Raw genomic sequence first — 17,517 nt, forward strand, 5'->3', positions numbered from 1 at the left:
CTATTTTCTTGTTTGATTTTTTTGAATAAAAAGTTGACCATTCAAAAAAAGAATTTTGTTGAAGAATATATAATGAAAGCTATGTAAAATTAAATGAAAAAAGAAAAAGAAAAACGTGAAAGGGAAAGAGTCTTTATTGAAAAAAGTTAAGAGCAAAATAGTTAAAAATTCTCTCGCAGCCCTTTTTAATGTGTATATATAGTATAGCTAAATATACGTATAGATATGTATTGATAATGTGAGTGAGAGATTTATTCATTATTCTCATGCAAGACGTGAAGATGAGACCGAGAATAATAAACATTGCTTTATGGCTTTTGGATGGTTACAAAATTTATGATTTCCTTTATGGAACAAAACTTCCATCACAGCTTTTGGATGGTTACAAAATTTATGATTTTTATTAAAAGATAATTTACATCAACCTAACAAAATCCAACCATATTTATGGTCCGTGTAATAAAAAAAATAAAAGTTCAGGAAGTCGGTAAATCTTTTCATAATTTTCATTTTACCTTTGAATGTTTTAGACGATTCGTCACTTCTCTTTATTCATCTTCTTTTTCAGATTTTCTTTATTCTATTTTTAAACGATTTATTCTTGTGTTTAAATCTCCTATTTTATTTTTACCATTTTCAACAAGATTTTATGAAGCTTCCTCATATTTAAGAATATCGTGATCGTTTAAATATCATTTTGACATGATTTAAAAAATCATTTACCAATGTCAATATGATCATTATCAACACAGCCACCGTATAAATTTTGAAGTCATTTTCTCATAGTTTAAAATGAACTACGCAATCATGTTGGCATAATCTTAACGATCGCTTATCATAATCAACATGATCGTCTAGAAGAAGATTATTCCTACGCATGTGTGATCAATTAATCACTTGTTAATAGAGACATTTTTGGTATTTTTCATTGTGAGTCTGTAAGTCTGTGAGATTTTTCTATTTTCAAAATTGTTCTATATAGTGTGAATATTTTACTAGATTTTTATATATTTAAAAAAAAATTATTAAATGTATTTTTTCAGTTCTAAGTCTATTTATGTGCTTCTTAGCTAGGTTACATTTACATTATGGCTCATCATGGCCATAGATTATTAGAGTTACAATCCTTGAAATGCCTCATAAAAAGATATATGGTCTTGATTTGAGGCTATATTGAGCTGATTTGGAAATGTAATATTTTGAGTTTTAAACCTCGAGAGTTTTTACGCTGTGATCTGGTGTGTTTTTATGGTAAAGTACGTGAATATTTGGATCATTCAAGTAAAGATTGATCTACCTTGCTTGCAAGTTACCTTGAGAATCAAGCGTCGATGATAGTTTCAAGTTTCATCTATGATCTATGGTAGTTGGTTCATTAGATATCCTTTAAGTTAATATATAATCTAGGGATTAATTTAGGGCTATTCAAGTTGAGTTCTATTATTACAAGCACTGGCAATTTAGTATAGGTCCAGGGGATCGAGCCCCTCCTCAATTTTATTGTTTTTATATAATAGGTATAAACAAAACCAATTAATGTTTAATATTTATAGATAGTTTAGTGGTAACTATGCTTGTTCCCTTCCAACCAAAATTTTTTTTTTTCTAAGTTACATCTTGAAGTCCCCTATCAATAAATTTTCTGGATCCTCCACTGATTACAAGACTATTATTAAAAGGCAATTCAAGTTGAGTTATTTTGAGTCTTATCGTTAACATAGTTCTTAGATCCAATGCAAATCTTTTAGCATTTTGGTATCAAAGTTGTTTTGATTCCATACTACCATATCACAGAAGATAACAACATGCATCCCAATTTCAAATGCAAATCCAAGTGATAGATAAAGTAATGTGCTGGATGATGAGAATAACCAATTTGATCAAATCAAATAACACTTACGTAAGGTTCTTATGCAAAAGAGATCAGAGAGAGCGACAGGATTGAACACAATGGTTGAAAATGAAATTTCAAACCAACACAACACCTTCCATCGTAGTAATGGCTTTCCCTCGCAGTAGAACCTTTTGTTTCTGGTCATCCAGATGGACGTCCAATACTCCACTTCTAGGTGATGCTTAACCAAAAAAAAAAAAACCAAACCATCCAATTCAATTTATATACATTCAGTCAAGAAACAAAATCTAATAAACTCAATTCTAGTCATAACAGCTATTCCAAACCTTATGTACTGAGTTAGGATGAGTTCGGCAGATCTAGAAATTTTTTATAATTAAAAAAATAATATGAAAAACACAAATATAAAGAATGAACGTTGAACTTGGGTTTGGAAGACAAATTTACCATTGGGCTAGCTAATAGGTCAAATATATTATATAAATAGCATAAGGTTGAGGGAACCGGAGCCCAAGACTCATAGACCTACACTAAGTCCATCGATGAGTTCAAATAAGGTAAAACTTATCCATTCATATGTTCAATTAATTTGGGTCTAAAACGAACATTCCACACTTTACTAGAAATGTTATATATATGCTTAGTGTAGAATTACACACACATCCATATACATTTTAAGTCTATTTCAGTCAATAAAGTTTCCTTCATATTTTTCCTTCCCCAATGCTGTCAAACTACCTTTTTAAGTCCTCAAGGGTACCTTTTCATAGTAAGACTGTTCATCAGTTGTAGTTTTGATCTAAGGTATGAATAAATAAGGAAGAGATAAGGTTAACCATGAGCATCTTTGAAAATAAGTTGATAGGTAAGAGAGAGTACCATATGAGCAACAAAATCAGATTTGCCCAACTTTTTGGCTCAGTAGATCGCCAAGGCACAATGTGCACTACCACATACAAAATCCTGAATATGCAAAGACACCAAACATTCGAGATGTTTGTAAAGAACATACAAAATCAACTACTTGGAAGAATAATTATTTAAATTAGTTTGTAAAGTCCTAATTTTACTCCAAACCATACCTCCAATTTTAATTTAACCTTATTAAACAAATATAAAATATGAAATTTCATTAGAGACCAAGTTTGAGTTTTTTTTAAAGGTATTGTATTAACATGGGGAATTAGAATAATCAAATCTCTAATCTTCAAAGTTGATGGTACACATCACTATGCCAATTAAATTACGTCGGTAAATTAACTATTACAGATGCCTTTTTTTTTTCCAAAACCTTTATGTTATTGAAATTAACAGGTTAATGAAATTTTGTACTTTTCTTTTGTTAAAACTATAGGATGAATTAACTTAAAAGTTGACGAAATTAAAAGGTTAGAGTACCAAATTGATGTAATAAGTAAGTTTAGAGGTAAATTTTGGTTTTCTTTCCCTTTTTAGCGTGATAGTAATTAATGAACTTTTTCTTCTTGAAAGGATAAAATTGTTGAATATATTTACAAATATAACAAAAATTTAAAATCAATCTTTGTCTACGAGTAACATTTATAGACAACAATAAAAGTGTATCGATATATCAATAAGTGTTTTTCATTTATAGATTTTAAAATTTTGTTACATTTGAAAACAACCCTAATAATTTCAGCTTGTTTCAAATCTGTAGACAACTCGATGAATAGAATTCTTAAAATCTAAGTTGGTTTTTACCCTTTTAAATTAGGAAATTTTTTAAAAATAGTATATTTTACAAAATATTTATAAACTATAACAAATTCTATCATTCATAGTCATTGATAAGCTACAGTGATAGATGACTGTTACCGATAGTCATTTTTAAAAACGTCTCTTTAAATTATGGTTGTCGTCGTCTTATTATTTAAAAATGTCTCTTTTAATTATGGTTTTCGTCGTCTTATTAATGACTTTTTTTTTTATAGAAAAAGCACGCAAAACTCGTAAAAATTAAAGACCTAAAATTCTCCAAAATCGTAATAATAATTCGAAAGAAAAATACTTAGATGCTTCACGGGCAGCATATATCTATCACACATGACCAATTTTGTTTCGTTTTGTATTTTTAAAATGATTCTTTGCGCTAAAAAAAATGGAGGAGAATGGAATTAGATAGAGCTAGTGATATCATTGCCCAATTCAAAATATCATAAAATATAACAGTATCCAAACATAAAATACTAATCCAAACGCTAAACAAAAAGGATCAAAATAACATATGATCATATCATTACTGAGTAATCAACTCTTATGATAGTAATTAACATATGATCAAAAGACTAATGGTTTGAACATAGTTTCACATTCATTTGAAACAGTGCATGTACAGTTAGCTCAATGATAAGAAAAAAAACATTTTTATCAACGTTTTTTTTTATGGGCGAAAATATCTTTTCTGTCCACGAGTTTAATTGGTGTTGACAGTTTTGCCGACGTAATGTCAACAACGTGGGCAAATAAAAAAAAAAAAAGATGAAGTTTCAACCACCACATGCAAAAATAATGTCGGCAAAAGCTTTGCCCACCTTTTTCTTTTTAAGATCTGTCCACGTTTCTTTGCGTCAGCAGAGACCAAAATTCTTATAATGCCAGACTTTAAGATTCAAGTTAAATTTTAGGACTTAAAGTTGTGTGTTAATATTTTTAAAGGTAATTATATTGTGTAGCAATTTTAGAAATAATAATTAAGTATATAAAAAATTAAAAAAGAAGAAGAATGTTACATGCATCAATTACTATTACGTATACTTTACACTTTTTAGAGAGGAACTTTGAAGTTATGTAATGATTGATAAAAATTATATTATGTGTGATGATGGAATACTTCTTATATTTTATGATTCAACCTTCAACTTTTAAGTTATATTTTATTAATACTTTTAAGTTATATTTTATTAATACTATTATTAATCAGATATGAATTATAAAAGAGTTATAGTGTTTTTATATCAATATATTGCTGACTATTTAAAAATCTTAATTAAAATTTCATAATGTCATACATAAATTAATGGTCTATATATATATAACAAAGAAGTTCAATTTACACCAACCATTTTAAATTTTACGAAAATTTTATATATTAAATTTAATACAAAAATTGATTTAATAAAACGTGTCTGTATATATATATCATCAAAGATAAGTTGATTGTATAATTTCGATATGAATTACACAATAAAATAAATTTAGAAACCAAATCTTCCGGATATTAATAACTAGAAAATATTTTACTATCCATAAAGTTTCCCTTTATTTTTCGTAATAATTTCAAAAATGAGTTTAAGTGAAAGTTTTGGACGGTTTTTTTTTTTAAAAAAAAATGGCAAACTATTTACATTTTATTTAAAAAGCCACTAAAAAAACAAAAATTCCAAGACGACGATGAAGAAATTCCAAAAGCATTCAACAGGATTATAACAAGAATCTTAGCAGTCATCGAAATTATGGTGGAATTCAGTGTGACATTGTTGAAGATTTTTCAAGCGATCAAGGAGCAAAACCTTTGGAATGTGCCTATTTGGATGCCGTTATCGACGAGTTTAGATGGGGAGAAGAAAAGATCCGTGTTGGGATGGGAAGAGAAGCAAAAGAATTGGATTGAAATGCAGAAGGAGGAAGATGAAGGTCGACACCGAGGAAATTTATTCGACTCTCTATTTTTTACAGAAAATCGAAGATACGATAAGATGAATAAGTAAGTCTATTCCAATCTTATACCGATAATTAATGTAGCAAAAGAAGGACAGGTTACGTTGTTCCTTCTAATGTTCTAAATCACTTCTAACTTTTAAGTAATGATTATTTAAGAAGTGAAATTGAAAAGTTGAAAAGAAACAATTATTTAAATAAGAAATGTCAAAAGAGACACAACTTCCAATACAGAATCATACGTACCATTCTATTTCTCTTTATTAATTTCCAGTTTTTATATATATTCTTTGTGTTGTATTATTTAATTAAAGTGACATTAGATAATCATTTCATTTTTCTTAAAAAAAATTAAGTTGATTGATATTTCTTTGGTTTGTTAGTTTTTCTAATTTTGAAAACTGAAAAAAAAAATCAAAATTTGATTCATGCCTATATATCTTCACATTTCATAAAACAAAAAATCTTACTAAAATATAAAATTGAACATGATTTATAAATTTATATAATCAATTGAAAAATTAAAATAAGATATTTAGATGTAATGTAATGGTTACTTTTGAAGTGGGAGGAAAGGACAAGCTTATGAGTGTGGTTGGAAAATGAGAAAAAAACAAAGAAACCCCCAAAAGGACAACTCTTTTTCAAGGCACTTTTAGTTTTAGTTTTAGGGGACTTAGTATACTATAATACCTTAATTATTGTGCTTTTATGATATATCAAATATACATAAACATAGTAGAAATTTTAAGAATAAAATCGTTAATAATATTCCACCTATTTTTAAAATGTTGATGAACTAAAAAAAGACTAGTAATAACTTTAGAAAATATTTTCAGATGTAATAAAATCATAAGTTTACCAAAAGAATTGTTTTTATTATTAAAAGGTTATACAATTTCATGTGCAATATCTACCATTGTCAGGAAAATCAATTATATAACTTTAAATAAAAATTACAAAATATTCAAAAGAAAAATTCATTTTTCAACTTTGTCAAACATCTCTACCCTAACATATATAATAATATTTTTGTTTAATTTTAATTGAACATTCAAAGAATAATTCAATTTTTCTTTCCCCAAAAAACCCAAATTATGGAACTGAAAAAATAAAAATTGACTCAAATCCAAAAATTAAATATACATATATGTAGTAACAAGAAAACAAAAAGTAAAAGATAAGAGAATTACTCGTGCCATAAAACATAACTACACTCCAATGTCCACTAAAATCCGAGCAATGGCGGTGCACCCGTCACCGGCGTAGCTCTGCAACGAGAGTCGTCGTAAGAGCTACAAAGACCGAACAACACCACCCACCGGAGTTAAGAGCAGCAGCTGTAGAGAATGGCAAGGACTGAGAGGGCGAAAGAGGCATCTCCGGCGCCGGCGCAGCGTCCATAAAATCGGGGTTCGGAGGGCTGGGACTGGAGGGTATGGTAGGCAAGGAGGAGGGGGGAAGGGTAGCGTCTCCCGGAGTGGGAAAGAGTGGAGAAATGTCTGAAGCCGGCGCTGGTGACGGAGAAAATTCGGGCGCGGCGGAGATGGAAGAAATGAGGTGGGTAGGGAAGTCATTGGGATACGAAGCGAAAGAGAAAGGGAAAACGGAAGCTGTGTAGGCCATGAAAATGGGAATGTAGAGAGAGAAAATGGAAGCCATTTACAATGATGAGAGAGAGATTTTATGTTTCTAAAAGAAAGTAGAGAAATTGAGAGGAAGAAGAAAGAATATGAAGGAAGAAGAAAGGGGTTATGATTATTAAAGGTGAAAAGAGAGGGTGAGAGAGTGTTGGTAAAGGGTGTAGAGAGAATGAAACGTGGCAGCATATTAGTGGGCTGTCATGTGATAATACAGCTTGGCAAGTGACGCTAACAGACAAGGCTTGATATTGTGTGTGTGTTGGGTTTCTTCTCTTCCCCATTCCCAATCACATGGAAATGTTTTGCTAAGGTTTTTTTTTTCCTTCCCTATTTTTTAAATATTGTATTGTTATTGTTGTTATTATTTGAACTTTTTGCATTTGGTGTTTTGTGTGTTGTGTTGGTTGTGTGTGAATGCCACTATGAGATTTTTATAATTATTGAATGCAATTTCACTTGTATTCAGAAGAAAAATAGAAAGAATTTTTAGAAACGATGACTATTTTTGTTTTTTATTTAGTCGAACGATACGTTTGAGAGTTAAAATAGGTATTTACAGCTTGTCTTTGATGGGTATTACACTAGAAACAAGAGTTGACATGTGTCAAACAGTCCATTCTTGTTTTATTTTCCTTATCTAGTTGTTCTTTATTATAGACTTTATATAGAAGTTTAAAGAAGTCATATAAGAGATGTTTGAGACGTGGAATGAGTTATTATAATCTGTAGGTTATAATAGTTTGAGACGTGGAATGAGTTATTATAATCTGTAGGTTATAATAGTTTGTGAGTTACTATAGTCTGTGTTTAATACAAATTATTATAGTTTGCGTTATTATAATCTATGTTTAGGGAAGTGAGAAATAATGAAATTGAGAATTTAGGAATAGTGACATGTAAAAAAGATGGAATGTGAGAAATAGTAGAATAGGGGAGTGTGGAATAGAAGAACTAAGGAAGAATAAAAAAGTAAAATAATCATATTCCTAGAATTATGATAATTATTGAAACAAACCTAAAGTGAGCTAAAATAGTTCACTCCACTCCTTCATAATCAGATTATCAAACGATCCATTAGTTATTATTAATGGATAGGTGGGTTTTACGAGTGACTATGAGTAATTAATTAGACTAAATTTATAATTAAACCCAATGAGATCTCAACTAAAAATTTTATTGAAAAAGATATGAGAAAACACATTTATATAAATCATGGCCTTGAGTTATTATTCTTAAATCATGAAAATTAGCCTCAAATTAATGTAGATAAATACTATTTGAAAGATGTGTTAAAAATACATGTAACAAAATTTCAACTATAGAAATTAAAGTGGTGTTTAATTTTTCTTAATACAAAAACTATAGAAATATATGAATTTAAGCTTTTACTTTGAATTTTCCAACCTGTCTAACTGATGAAAAGAGATAATGAAAAGTTAAGAATATAAAAAAATTTATTTTGATCTTATTTGTATAAAAGCAAATTTGTGAAACTTTTTTTTAATTATTATTATTTAATTATAATATACTTTGTGTTAGGTCAGCTCTCTGTCTTCAGCACTAAAATGGTTACTTTTTTTTTTTTTCTCAATAAATACTATTTTAATTTCATATATTTTAAACTTCACTTTGATTATTCATGTATTCTTTTTAAGATTTTAATCATTATATACTTTCAAAATTAGGATTCAATTTAATCCCTAAAGTTTAAAATTTTAGTTTAATTTGGTCCTTATATAAAGACTAATTTAACCATTTTAAAGTACACATAAAGAATATATAAAACCTAGAATTAGTGAAGACTAACTTTTTTTTTTCCATTAATGTTGATGTGCTTTGTGTGAATACCACTATGAGAATTTTAATATTGAAAAATTTTGGACATTAGTCACACAATAATGTGGAGATGGATATAAATAATGAGAATTTGGTGCATAATAATATAAGTTATTGTCTAATAACTTTAAATTTTTTATTTTACTTTATAGTTTAGAATAATTGTTTCATTTCCAAATTAAAATATATCAATCTTTAGAAATAGTTTTTTCTTCCATGAACAAACTTTTAGTTTTTAAGATATGTTTTTAGATGTAACATACTTGATAAACATGTTCACTCATCCATCGTTAAATTTGTGAATCATCAATTACATACATGAGGAATGAAGTCTACAACGTGAGTACCTAATGTTCATTCTCTAATCTCATTAATATTTGAAACTAGTATTTATTTGATATTATATTTGAAGTTTCAAAGGAGAGATATTTTAGTTTTTAAAATTTAAAAATTGATTATGAATCATCGTCTTGAATTAATTTGATTATTAGTTAACATGATGGTCAAGTTTTGGATGAAGAAAATTAAAAGAATGATCTCTCTACCACAATGGAGGAAAAACTTATTTCGGTATGATGTATTTTGTCACTAAAACTACACAAACAATCAAGTTTTAATTGCTTTTTTAGAGAGTTAGATAGAGACTAGTAGAGAATTCAATACATGAATTTCATTTGTGTCACTAACATTACGAGTCTTCTTGATTATATAGTAATATGTTTACCAACCGAACACTTGATTGGCTAATTAATCTAGGCCTCCATATTTAACCAAATAAACTGATTTTTACCTTTTTCTTTTCACCCATAACATATGGTAGAAATACAAATAGATTGACCATTGAAGATGCAAAATGGTAGCAAATTCAAATGATTGAGGTATATATTTGTTGCATTTGTCATTTATCTTGGGGCTTATTAATGGTAATGGGCTCAAAGAAACCTGGAGATGGGCTTAGCTCAAAACGATGGATTCAATCTTTTTGTTTTCTTCAAGTTTTAAAGCTATTTTTAAACTTTTACATGAAAAATAACACGTTAGTAGTTTTATATTGCAAATTTGATAAATATAACTTTCATCGATAGTAAGTAATAGTAATGCTTTTAAATTTGTTATTTTTATTCTAATTTTTTTTTTATTTGTGTAAACTTCCTATATTTTAACTCATTTGAGGATATAAGAATATTTTTTGAAATTTTAGTAGTTAAAAGTATTTTTCATAATTCATTCACTTATCAATGTTTTTTAAAAACGAGATTTTAAATATAAAAATATTGAAATTATTTAGAAAATAAAGAAAAACTATCAAATTCTCTATATTTCATTTAATTTTTTTCTTTTTTATTTCTTTTTTTCGTAAATAGTTTTTTATTATTATTATCTATTGAAATTTCTCAAAAATATATATAGTTAGGCAACTTTCAGAATAATGATTAAATGTATAGTAACATATTAATAAAATTTTGCAAAATATAGTAAAATCAATTGATATACCAATATTTGCAACATGGTTTAAGTCAATCGGTGATCGACTTCTACCATTGATAAAATATTGTTATATATTTTTTAACCATGTAAATCTAATTGTTATATTTATAACTATTTGAAAACGATGAAAAATGCATCCAACTCATTTGCCACTCCTATTTCCACCCCGTTAAAAAATGAATTATTAAAAAAAATATGTGTGATGGAAAGATATATGCACCAAATAATTGTCTTTTTTTTTTCCTTTCACCTAAAGATATTTGTTAACTATAAGATAATTTGAAGAGATAAAGACACCTAAAATCATATCATTTTTTTCAATAATCTTTCTTTTGTGCATAGTCGCTCTTCAATAATTGTTTTGGGTCTTTCTCGATTAACTCATCTCATTGAAATAATATTTACATTTTTGACCTAAAGTGAATTATTAAATTATTTGACATAAAGTGAATTATTGTTAATTAAGTCACTCTCATTAAAAAATTATTTGGCATAAAGCCCAATGTTTCATTAAAGTATTTACTTTCTTTCTTTTTCCTTCAAAGAATTAACCAACCATTTACAACTACTACACATCAACTTTTTCTCAACAAATTCAATACACCAAAGACAAATGTGACATTCAAGATGTGGATGATTAAAACAAAAGGGTTTGGATACGACTAGAGTTCCAAACATTTTAAGTTTGATCACAAAAACTTTTATTTTTTGAGTTTTTAAATTTAGAAACCTATTGGATATGAAATTTAATTTTATGTTTAATATATCAGTTAATTTTTCTAATAAAAATTACATGTAAAGAATCTATTATATAGGTCTTTTTTTCTTTTTGGATGTATGGTATAAGAAATGGGCTCATGTAATATTTGATTCACACCCTCTAAAACTTAATGTTGTATAACCTTTTGTTAGAGTGGTTATCTATAGGGCAAATCATAGTGTGGATTCATTGGCAATTTAGCAACTACTCATTTTTCATTAGTTTTCTCACTCTTGTTGTAGCTCTCGTTTCTTAAAAGAAAAGTGTGTTGTCATTTGATCATCAACAAGAAATAACGAAAAAGAGAAAAAGATTAGGTTTTGAAAAGTGATTGAGAATGAAAACTCAAAAAGCGATGTTTTATTGGAAAAGACATATTAGACTCACATTGAGAGATGAAAATTTATTGATGTCAATACGCAAAACATCAAACTCTAAAGTAAAGACAAAATTAATGCAATCTTAGAAGATCATAAATTATAGGGGTATTTGTAGTTGATGACCATTTTAAAAATAATAATTAAGGATATAACAATATTTTAAAAAAAATTGCAAATAAAGCAAAACTATCATTATAGACATGTACGACTTATAAACTCGTGTGTTATAGATCAATATTTACAACATGATCTATCGGTCATAGAATATAATTTGACAAATTTTGTTATGTTTGTAAATTTTTTAAAATGTTGCTATTTAATTCGTTATTTTGAATTTAAGTGCTAAATTTGCAACTATTTCTAAATTATAATTCAAAAAAACCCAAACACTTCCAACTCCCATCCACCAAACTCCCATCCACCGTATTTGTCCTCCTCCCTTACAAAAACCCAAACCCCTTACCTCACATCTCTAACATCTCAAGAATATCATAATGGAGACCACCGTGATCATCGTTGGAGCAGGTCCCTCTGGCCTATCCACCGCCGCATGTTTATCTAAAGCTTCAATTCCATACAAGCTCCTCGAACGAGAGGATTGCTCTGCTTCACTTTGGCGGAAATACGCTTACGATCGCTTATGTCTCCATCTTCCGAAGAAATCATCGGAGCTGGCGTTCATGGAGATTCCGGATCCATTCCCTAATTACTTGACGAAGAAGATGTTTGTAGAGTATATAGATTCTTACATCTCGAAATTCGGAATAGAACCTATGTTTTGGAGAAATGTGGAGGGGGCGGAGTTGGATAGGGAGTTGAAGAAGTGGAAGGTGAGAGTGAGAGTGAGGAATAATAATAAGAATAAGAGTATTAATGGTGAGGAGGGAGAGATGGAGGAGTATGTTGGAAGGTATTTGGTGGTGGCAACGGGAGAGACGGCAGAAGCGTACATGCCGGAGGTGGAGGGGATGGAGAAATTCGGGGGAGGAGTGATGCATTCAAAGATGTACAAATCGGGGAAGGGATACGAAGGGAAGAAGGTGTTGGTGGTTGGATCGGGCAATTCGGGAATGGAAATTGCGTATGATCTTGTTAATCATTCCGCTGCCACTTCCCTTCTTGTTCGTAGTCCGGTAACTCTTTTTTTTATTTCCTTTTTCCTTCTACCAACAATTACAATTCTTTCTTAATTTTTTATTGCTTTTATTTGTTTTCTTTCTCAATTTTAACTTTTCTTTTCTTTTTTCACTTTCATAACTACAACAAACAATCATAAATATTTATATCACCTCTCACGTGTTAAAAAAGAAATTTATCATTTTTAAAAAAAAATTCAGGTTTGTTCTTCATTCTTTATATTGAACAATCGTGTGTCAAATCTAAACCACATTTTTCAAAAAAAAATTATAAATCTAAACAACACTTTTTTTTAGCCCTAGATATCAATTAATCACTAAATATTCTTTGTATTTTCTACCATGGACATGTGGTTATGAAACATTTGTGATAACTTTCATTGGTGAGCTTGTGAGTTTTTCTCATTTTTGAAATTGTTATATAGTGTATAAGTATTTTATCGTTTGGTTATATTTGATAAGATACCTTATTTTCTAAATTAGGAAGTTTATTTAACCATTCACTTTAATTAATTAGGAGAGGGATTTATAATAATTCATTCAAATATGCCAAAATTTGAATTTTTTATTATTATGTTAATTTGAAAAAAAAAAAAAAAAAGTTCTTGATCTACGTAGTTTGTGTAAAAAATGTATATAAACTTTCAAAATTTTCAACCATGCCCCTCTCAACATTTAAAAGGCTTCAAAAATGTTATTACCTTTGTTTAAAATAAATTACCTTGAACTTAAGAAAATAAAAAATACTCTAATGATCCACCAAAATAAAAACAAAATAAATTATTTTAATCACACAAATTTCTTCTTTCTAATCTTAATTACAATAATATTCTTTTGAAGTTTTTGTATCACTCGTACTTTGTCCTCTCCAAATTAAAGAAAAAATATCACTAAAAAACTATTTTCTTTTTCATTTTACCAAAATTCTTTCTAAATTAATTAATGCTTTTATTTGTTTTCATTTTTTCCTAAATTAGGAAATCTAGCCGTTCCCGTTTAGGATTGGGATTTGAAAAAAAATATTTGAGTCCATTAAATTAAAAGCTTTTTTTCAAAATGGTAAATAAAATACGAATCGTCATAGTCAATTTGACTGATCGTAAAAAGGTAATCTCAATAACCAATTAACATATCATGGGTTCAATCCATAGTGACCATCTACTTGAAAATTTATTGCCTACGAGTTTAATCTATGGTGACCATCTATCTAAGAATTAATTATCGAGTCAGGCAAGTCTCACTTGATATTAGTTGAAGTGGAGACCAGCGTACTCAGGGATATAAAAAAAATAGTAAATAAAATATGTGAGATTGAACAATTCACATTTTCTTTAATTTTTATAACTACAAAACATTTTTTTTTAAGAAAGTAAATAAGTCAACTATCCATGTGATACAAAATTGAAAAGTTTGTGGATCCATATATTATTGATTTCCAAAGTTGAATGTCTTTCTACCATGTTCGTAACAGATACATATATTGACAAGAAGATTGATAAATTTGCAAGTGTTTTTGGGGAAATATCTTCCATTAGGGTTTTTGGATTCATTGATGGTATTTCTTAGCAAAATGGTTTTTGGAGATTTAACCAAATATGGAATGAAAAGACCAAACAAAGGTCCTATCTACATGAAGAGACATCATGGAAAGTTCCCTATCATTGACGCAGGAACCTGCAACAAAATCAAATCCGGCGAAATTCAGGTATTAAAAACTAAGTGTATTGTCTTTCCATAACTTATAGTGATTGATAATTTGGAAACGTTAAGATCATTCTCTTTTCATAACTTACAATGATCGATAACTTTAACTTTCAACTTAGGTAATATCTTCGGAAATAGCGAAGGTAGAAAGCAAGAAGAATGTGATATTTAAAGATGGGAAAATGGTTTCATTCGACGATATTATATTTTGCACTGGCTTTACTAGCTCTGCAAACTCATGGCTTAAGGTAAAACATATATCAAACCCTTCTCTTTTTATTAATTCCACATTCAAAGTCCTTGAGGTAATTTTTATTGTTATTATTATTACTATTTGTTATTCAATATCAAAAGGATGAATGAAAAAGACATTTTTAAAATTTTGATAAGATTGTGACTTAAAAGAAAACTATTTTATGAGAGAAAAATAATGCACCTTTTAACCATTTTGTTTTATGTTTTCTTTTTTAATATTTATGTATGTGCCACTATTTTTCCTCAAAAACATTTGAACTTTATGTCAAATTCAAAATATAGATTAAGGGCTTGAAAACTACTTTTTTTTTTCTTTCTAATTTTGATTCTATCTTTAAATTTTCTTTTTAGAAAATATAGAATCAAATAGAAAAGGTAATGGTAGAGTATGTGGCGAATCTATAAATTTTATATAAGATGATGCTACATAATAAAGACAGGAAAAAAAATGTTTAGAAAACATTTCCCTCGTGATTATTCACTTATTTCTAGTTTGAACAAGTAGCAACATAAACAAAATGCAACATCCTTTGAAATGTTATATTTTAACCAAATTAGGATATTGTTTAAACCAACCTAGATGAAATCGTTTGACTTTGTCCCAAATTTATTGAATGAAAAAAATATGATTTCGAGGTTGACAATGATCTTTTTGTAGATATGCTCTACAAACTTGATCTTGAATATTATAATTATAATATGAAATTCTAGTCCTTAGACTAGAATCTAGTTCTCATAAATTGATTTTTGTATAAAATCTATCAAAATCAGGTATATGTCTCTTTTTTAAGATGATTACTCTATAGTTTCTATTGTTATTTTTCTTTTAAAATATCTCTCCATATTGATATGTTTACTCTACAAAATTAATATTAAAAATATAAGTATTATGATTTATCACATAGATTATAAAGTATTAAAACTAAAAAGATTAAAAAGAATTTGAACTTACCAGTGAATTGATATGATATGTATTTTCTAACGATGAACGAAAAAAAAATATATCTTGTAGCTTTTAACTATGAAATAAAATAAAATAAATATATACATAAATATTGTAAGTGTGAATTTAAAAATTGCATCAAAAAAAAAGAAAAATAATAATATTTTTTCATGGAATGTTGTTGAGGGAGTGAAATGTTAGATCACCAACTTTTTTGCATTTTTTCTAAATATTTGTTGGATAACAAATGACGGGTAGAAAACAAGTTCAAGTTTTATCTTAATTAGGTTTTTTATCCTTTTTTCTTTAAATTATCTTCCTTTTATGATATTATTGAAATTTGAGGATAAAATTGACATTTGAAGTGTTTGGAGAAATAAAATTATTGAAATTTGAAAAAAAATTAATATTCGAAGAAAAACACTATTGAAATATAGGAAGAAATTTTATATTTGGAAAAAGAAAATGATTGATATTTGTAATAAAAACTCATTTGTGAAACTATTTACAAAATAAAAAAAATTTGAACTCGTGATTTAAGATTTATAGAATTGTGATAGAAGCACAACTACAACGACCATACTTTAGTTAAAATAAAGAATTGTATGATATATATTATAATCTAACACTTTAAAATTAATATAAAAATATAAAAATCGATAATATGAAAGGAGACAAGTACTCTTACTGGCCGAACATAAATCCATCCGTGATTAGAATAGTGTTTAATAACAAAATGAAAAGCTAATTAAGGTAATTATACACTTTTTTGTTGTTGTTAATATGACCATATGATTCAAATGGTATAACATATATTGAGTGGAAAATAGTTGCAATCTATTTAGATCCTCCCAAGGGTATTTTAGGATTATCCAAAAGTAAAATCACATGTAGTATAATTCTTATGATTTTTTGTTTTTTAACATTTTTTAAAACCAAACCCTCAAATTTGCTGTCTATACCAATTTCCCTAAAATGTTATTGATTTAGGATGATGGATCTCTCTTAAATGATGATGGACTATCCAAAGTGAATCAACCCAATCACTGGAAAGGAAGCAATGGGCTTTATTGTGTGGGCCTATCCAAAAGAGGGCTCTTTGGGTCCAAGTTCGAGGCCCAAGAAGTTGCCAAAGACATAGCAGCTCAACTCCAATGTATTTAGTGCTTTATTTTCTTAAAAGCTTATTTATTAAGTATTCAAAGTAACAAAACTACTTATGAAATTATATCCCTTTATTATAAATAGATGCCCATGCATAATACCGTTGTGTACAATTCTTTAAACAAGGACGCTTCCTTCATCTATGTGGAATCATACATCCTTAGTACACAATTAATGCCATGTCCTACTTGTTAAATTACCTATAGTAACTTTGGAGTTTGGTGTGTTTAAGAATTCAAGAAATTAGTGAGAGAAAAAATGTTGGTTCATAACTCTCTACTTTCTTTCAATTTCTTCCTTTATCTTATTTTCATATTTAATTTCTAATTTTCTTTATTTTTCTTGAATTTCCTCATTATACTTTTATAATATATACCCGTGGTGATCATTCTGTTCCTCAATATCACAACTGTATTTTTTCCTATATGAGTGATTGGTTCTCTTTTGGTCCATTCAAAGAAAGTTAAGATTTAATCTCGTTTAAAAAATTATCATCACAATATATGAACTATTTATGAAAGTTTTATTAAATACTAAATTATAATTATAAACAACTAGATTCTAACGTAACCAAAATTATAATTCTAACTATAATGTATGAACCAATAATTTAATAACATAGCTTTCTACTATAATTTTTAACTACTTTTTAAATCGAATTACAAAGATATTTGA

At 27.9% G+C, this 17,517-nt stretch overlaps 2 protein-coding genes across 3 annotated transcripts; one reads left to right on the top strand and one right to left on the bottom strand.

Moving 5' to 3' along the window:
* Positions 1 to 6,635: 6,635 nt before the first annotated feature.
* LOC105436164 (classical arabinogalactan protein 26) lies at positions 6,636 to 7,272 on the bottom strand. The gene has a single exon (XM_011661012.2). It carries the CDS (start codon positions 7,193 to 7,195, stop codon positions 6,791 to 6,793), a length of 405 nt encoding a protein of 134 aa, XP_011659314.1. The 5' UTR covers positions 7,196 to 7,272; the 3' UTR covers positions 6,636 to 6,790.
* Positions 7,273 to 12,045: 4,773 nt separating this feature from the next.
* On the top strand, positions 12,046 to 17,114 carry LOC101222503 (probable indole-3-pyruvate monooxygenase YUCCA10). Of its 2 annotated transcripts, none has more exons than XM_011661013.2 (4): positions 12,046 to 12,761; positions 14,248 to 14,481; positions 14,600 to 14,728; positions 16,669 to 17,114. In XM_011661013.2, exons 1-4 carry the CDS (start codon positions 12,135 to 12,137, stop codon positions 16,840 to 16,842), a joined length of 1,164 nt encoding a protein of 387 aa, XP_011659315.1. In that variant the 5' UTR covers positions 12,046 to 12,134; the 3' UTR covers positions 16,843 to 17,114. The 2 variants fall into 2 exon arrangements, with proteins under 2 accessions (XP_011659315.1, XP_004148889.2); XM_004148841.3 differs by having other exon boundaries at positions 12,052 to 12,773.
* The last annotated feature ends 403 nt before the right edge of the window (positions 17,115 to 17,517 follow it).

Source organism: Cucumis sativus, chromosome 7 (genome assembly GCF_000004075.3).
Source record: "Cucumis sativus cultivar 9930 chromosome 7, Cucumber_9930_V3, whole genome shotgun sequence".
In the NCBI taxonomy this organism is placed as follows: domain Eukaryota; kingdom Viridiplantae; phylum Streptophyta; class Magnoliopsida; order Cucurbitales; family Cucurbitaceae; genus Cucumis; species Cucumis sativus.

Coding starts and splice junctions, on each gene's coding strand:
- LOC105436164 (XM_011661012.2), bottom strand. CDS start 7,195: ATGGCTTCCATTTTCTCTCTCTACATTCCCATTTTCATGGCCTACACA.
- LOC101222503 (XM_004148841.3), top strand. CDS start 12,135: ATGGAGACCACCGTGATCATCGTTGGAGCAGGTCCCTCTGGCCTATCC. Junction 14,482..14,599: donor TCAAATCCGGCGAAATTCAG/GTATTAAAAACT, acceptor CTTTCAACTTAG/GTAATATCTTCGGAAATAGC. Junction 14,729..16,668: donor CTGCAAACTCATGGCTTAAG/GTAAAACATATA, acceptor TTATTGATTTAG/GATGATGGATCTCTCTTAAA.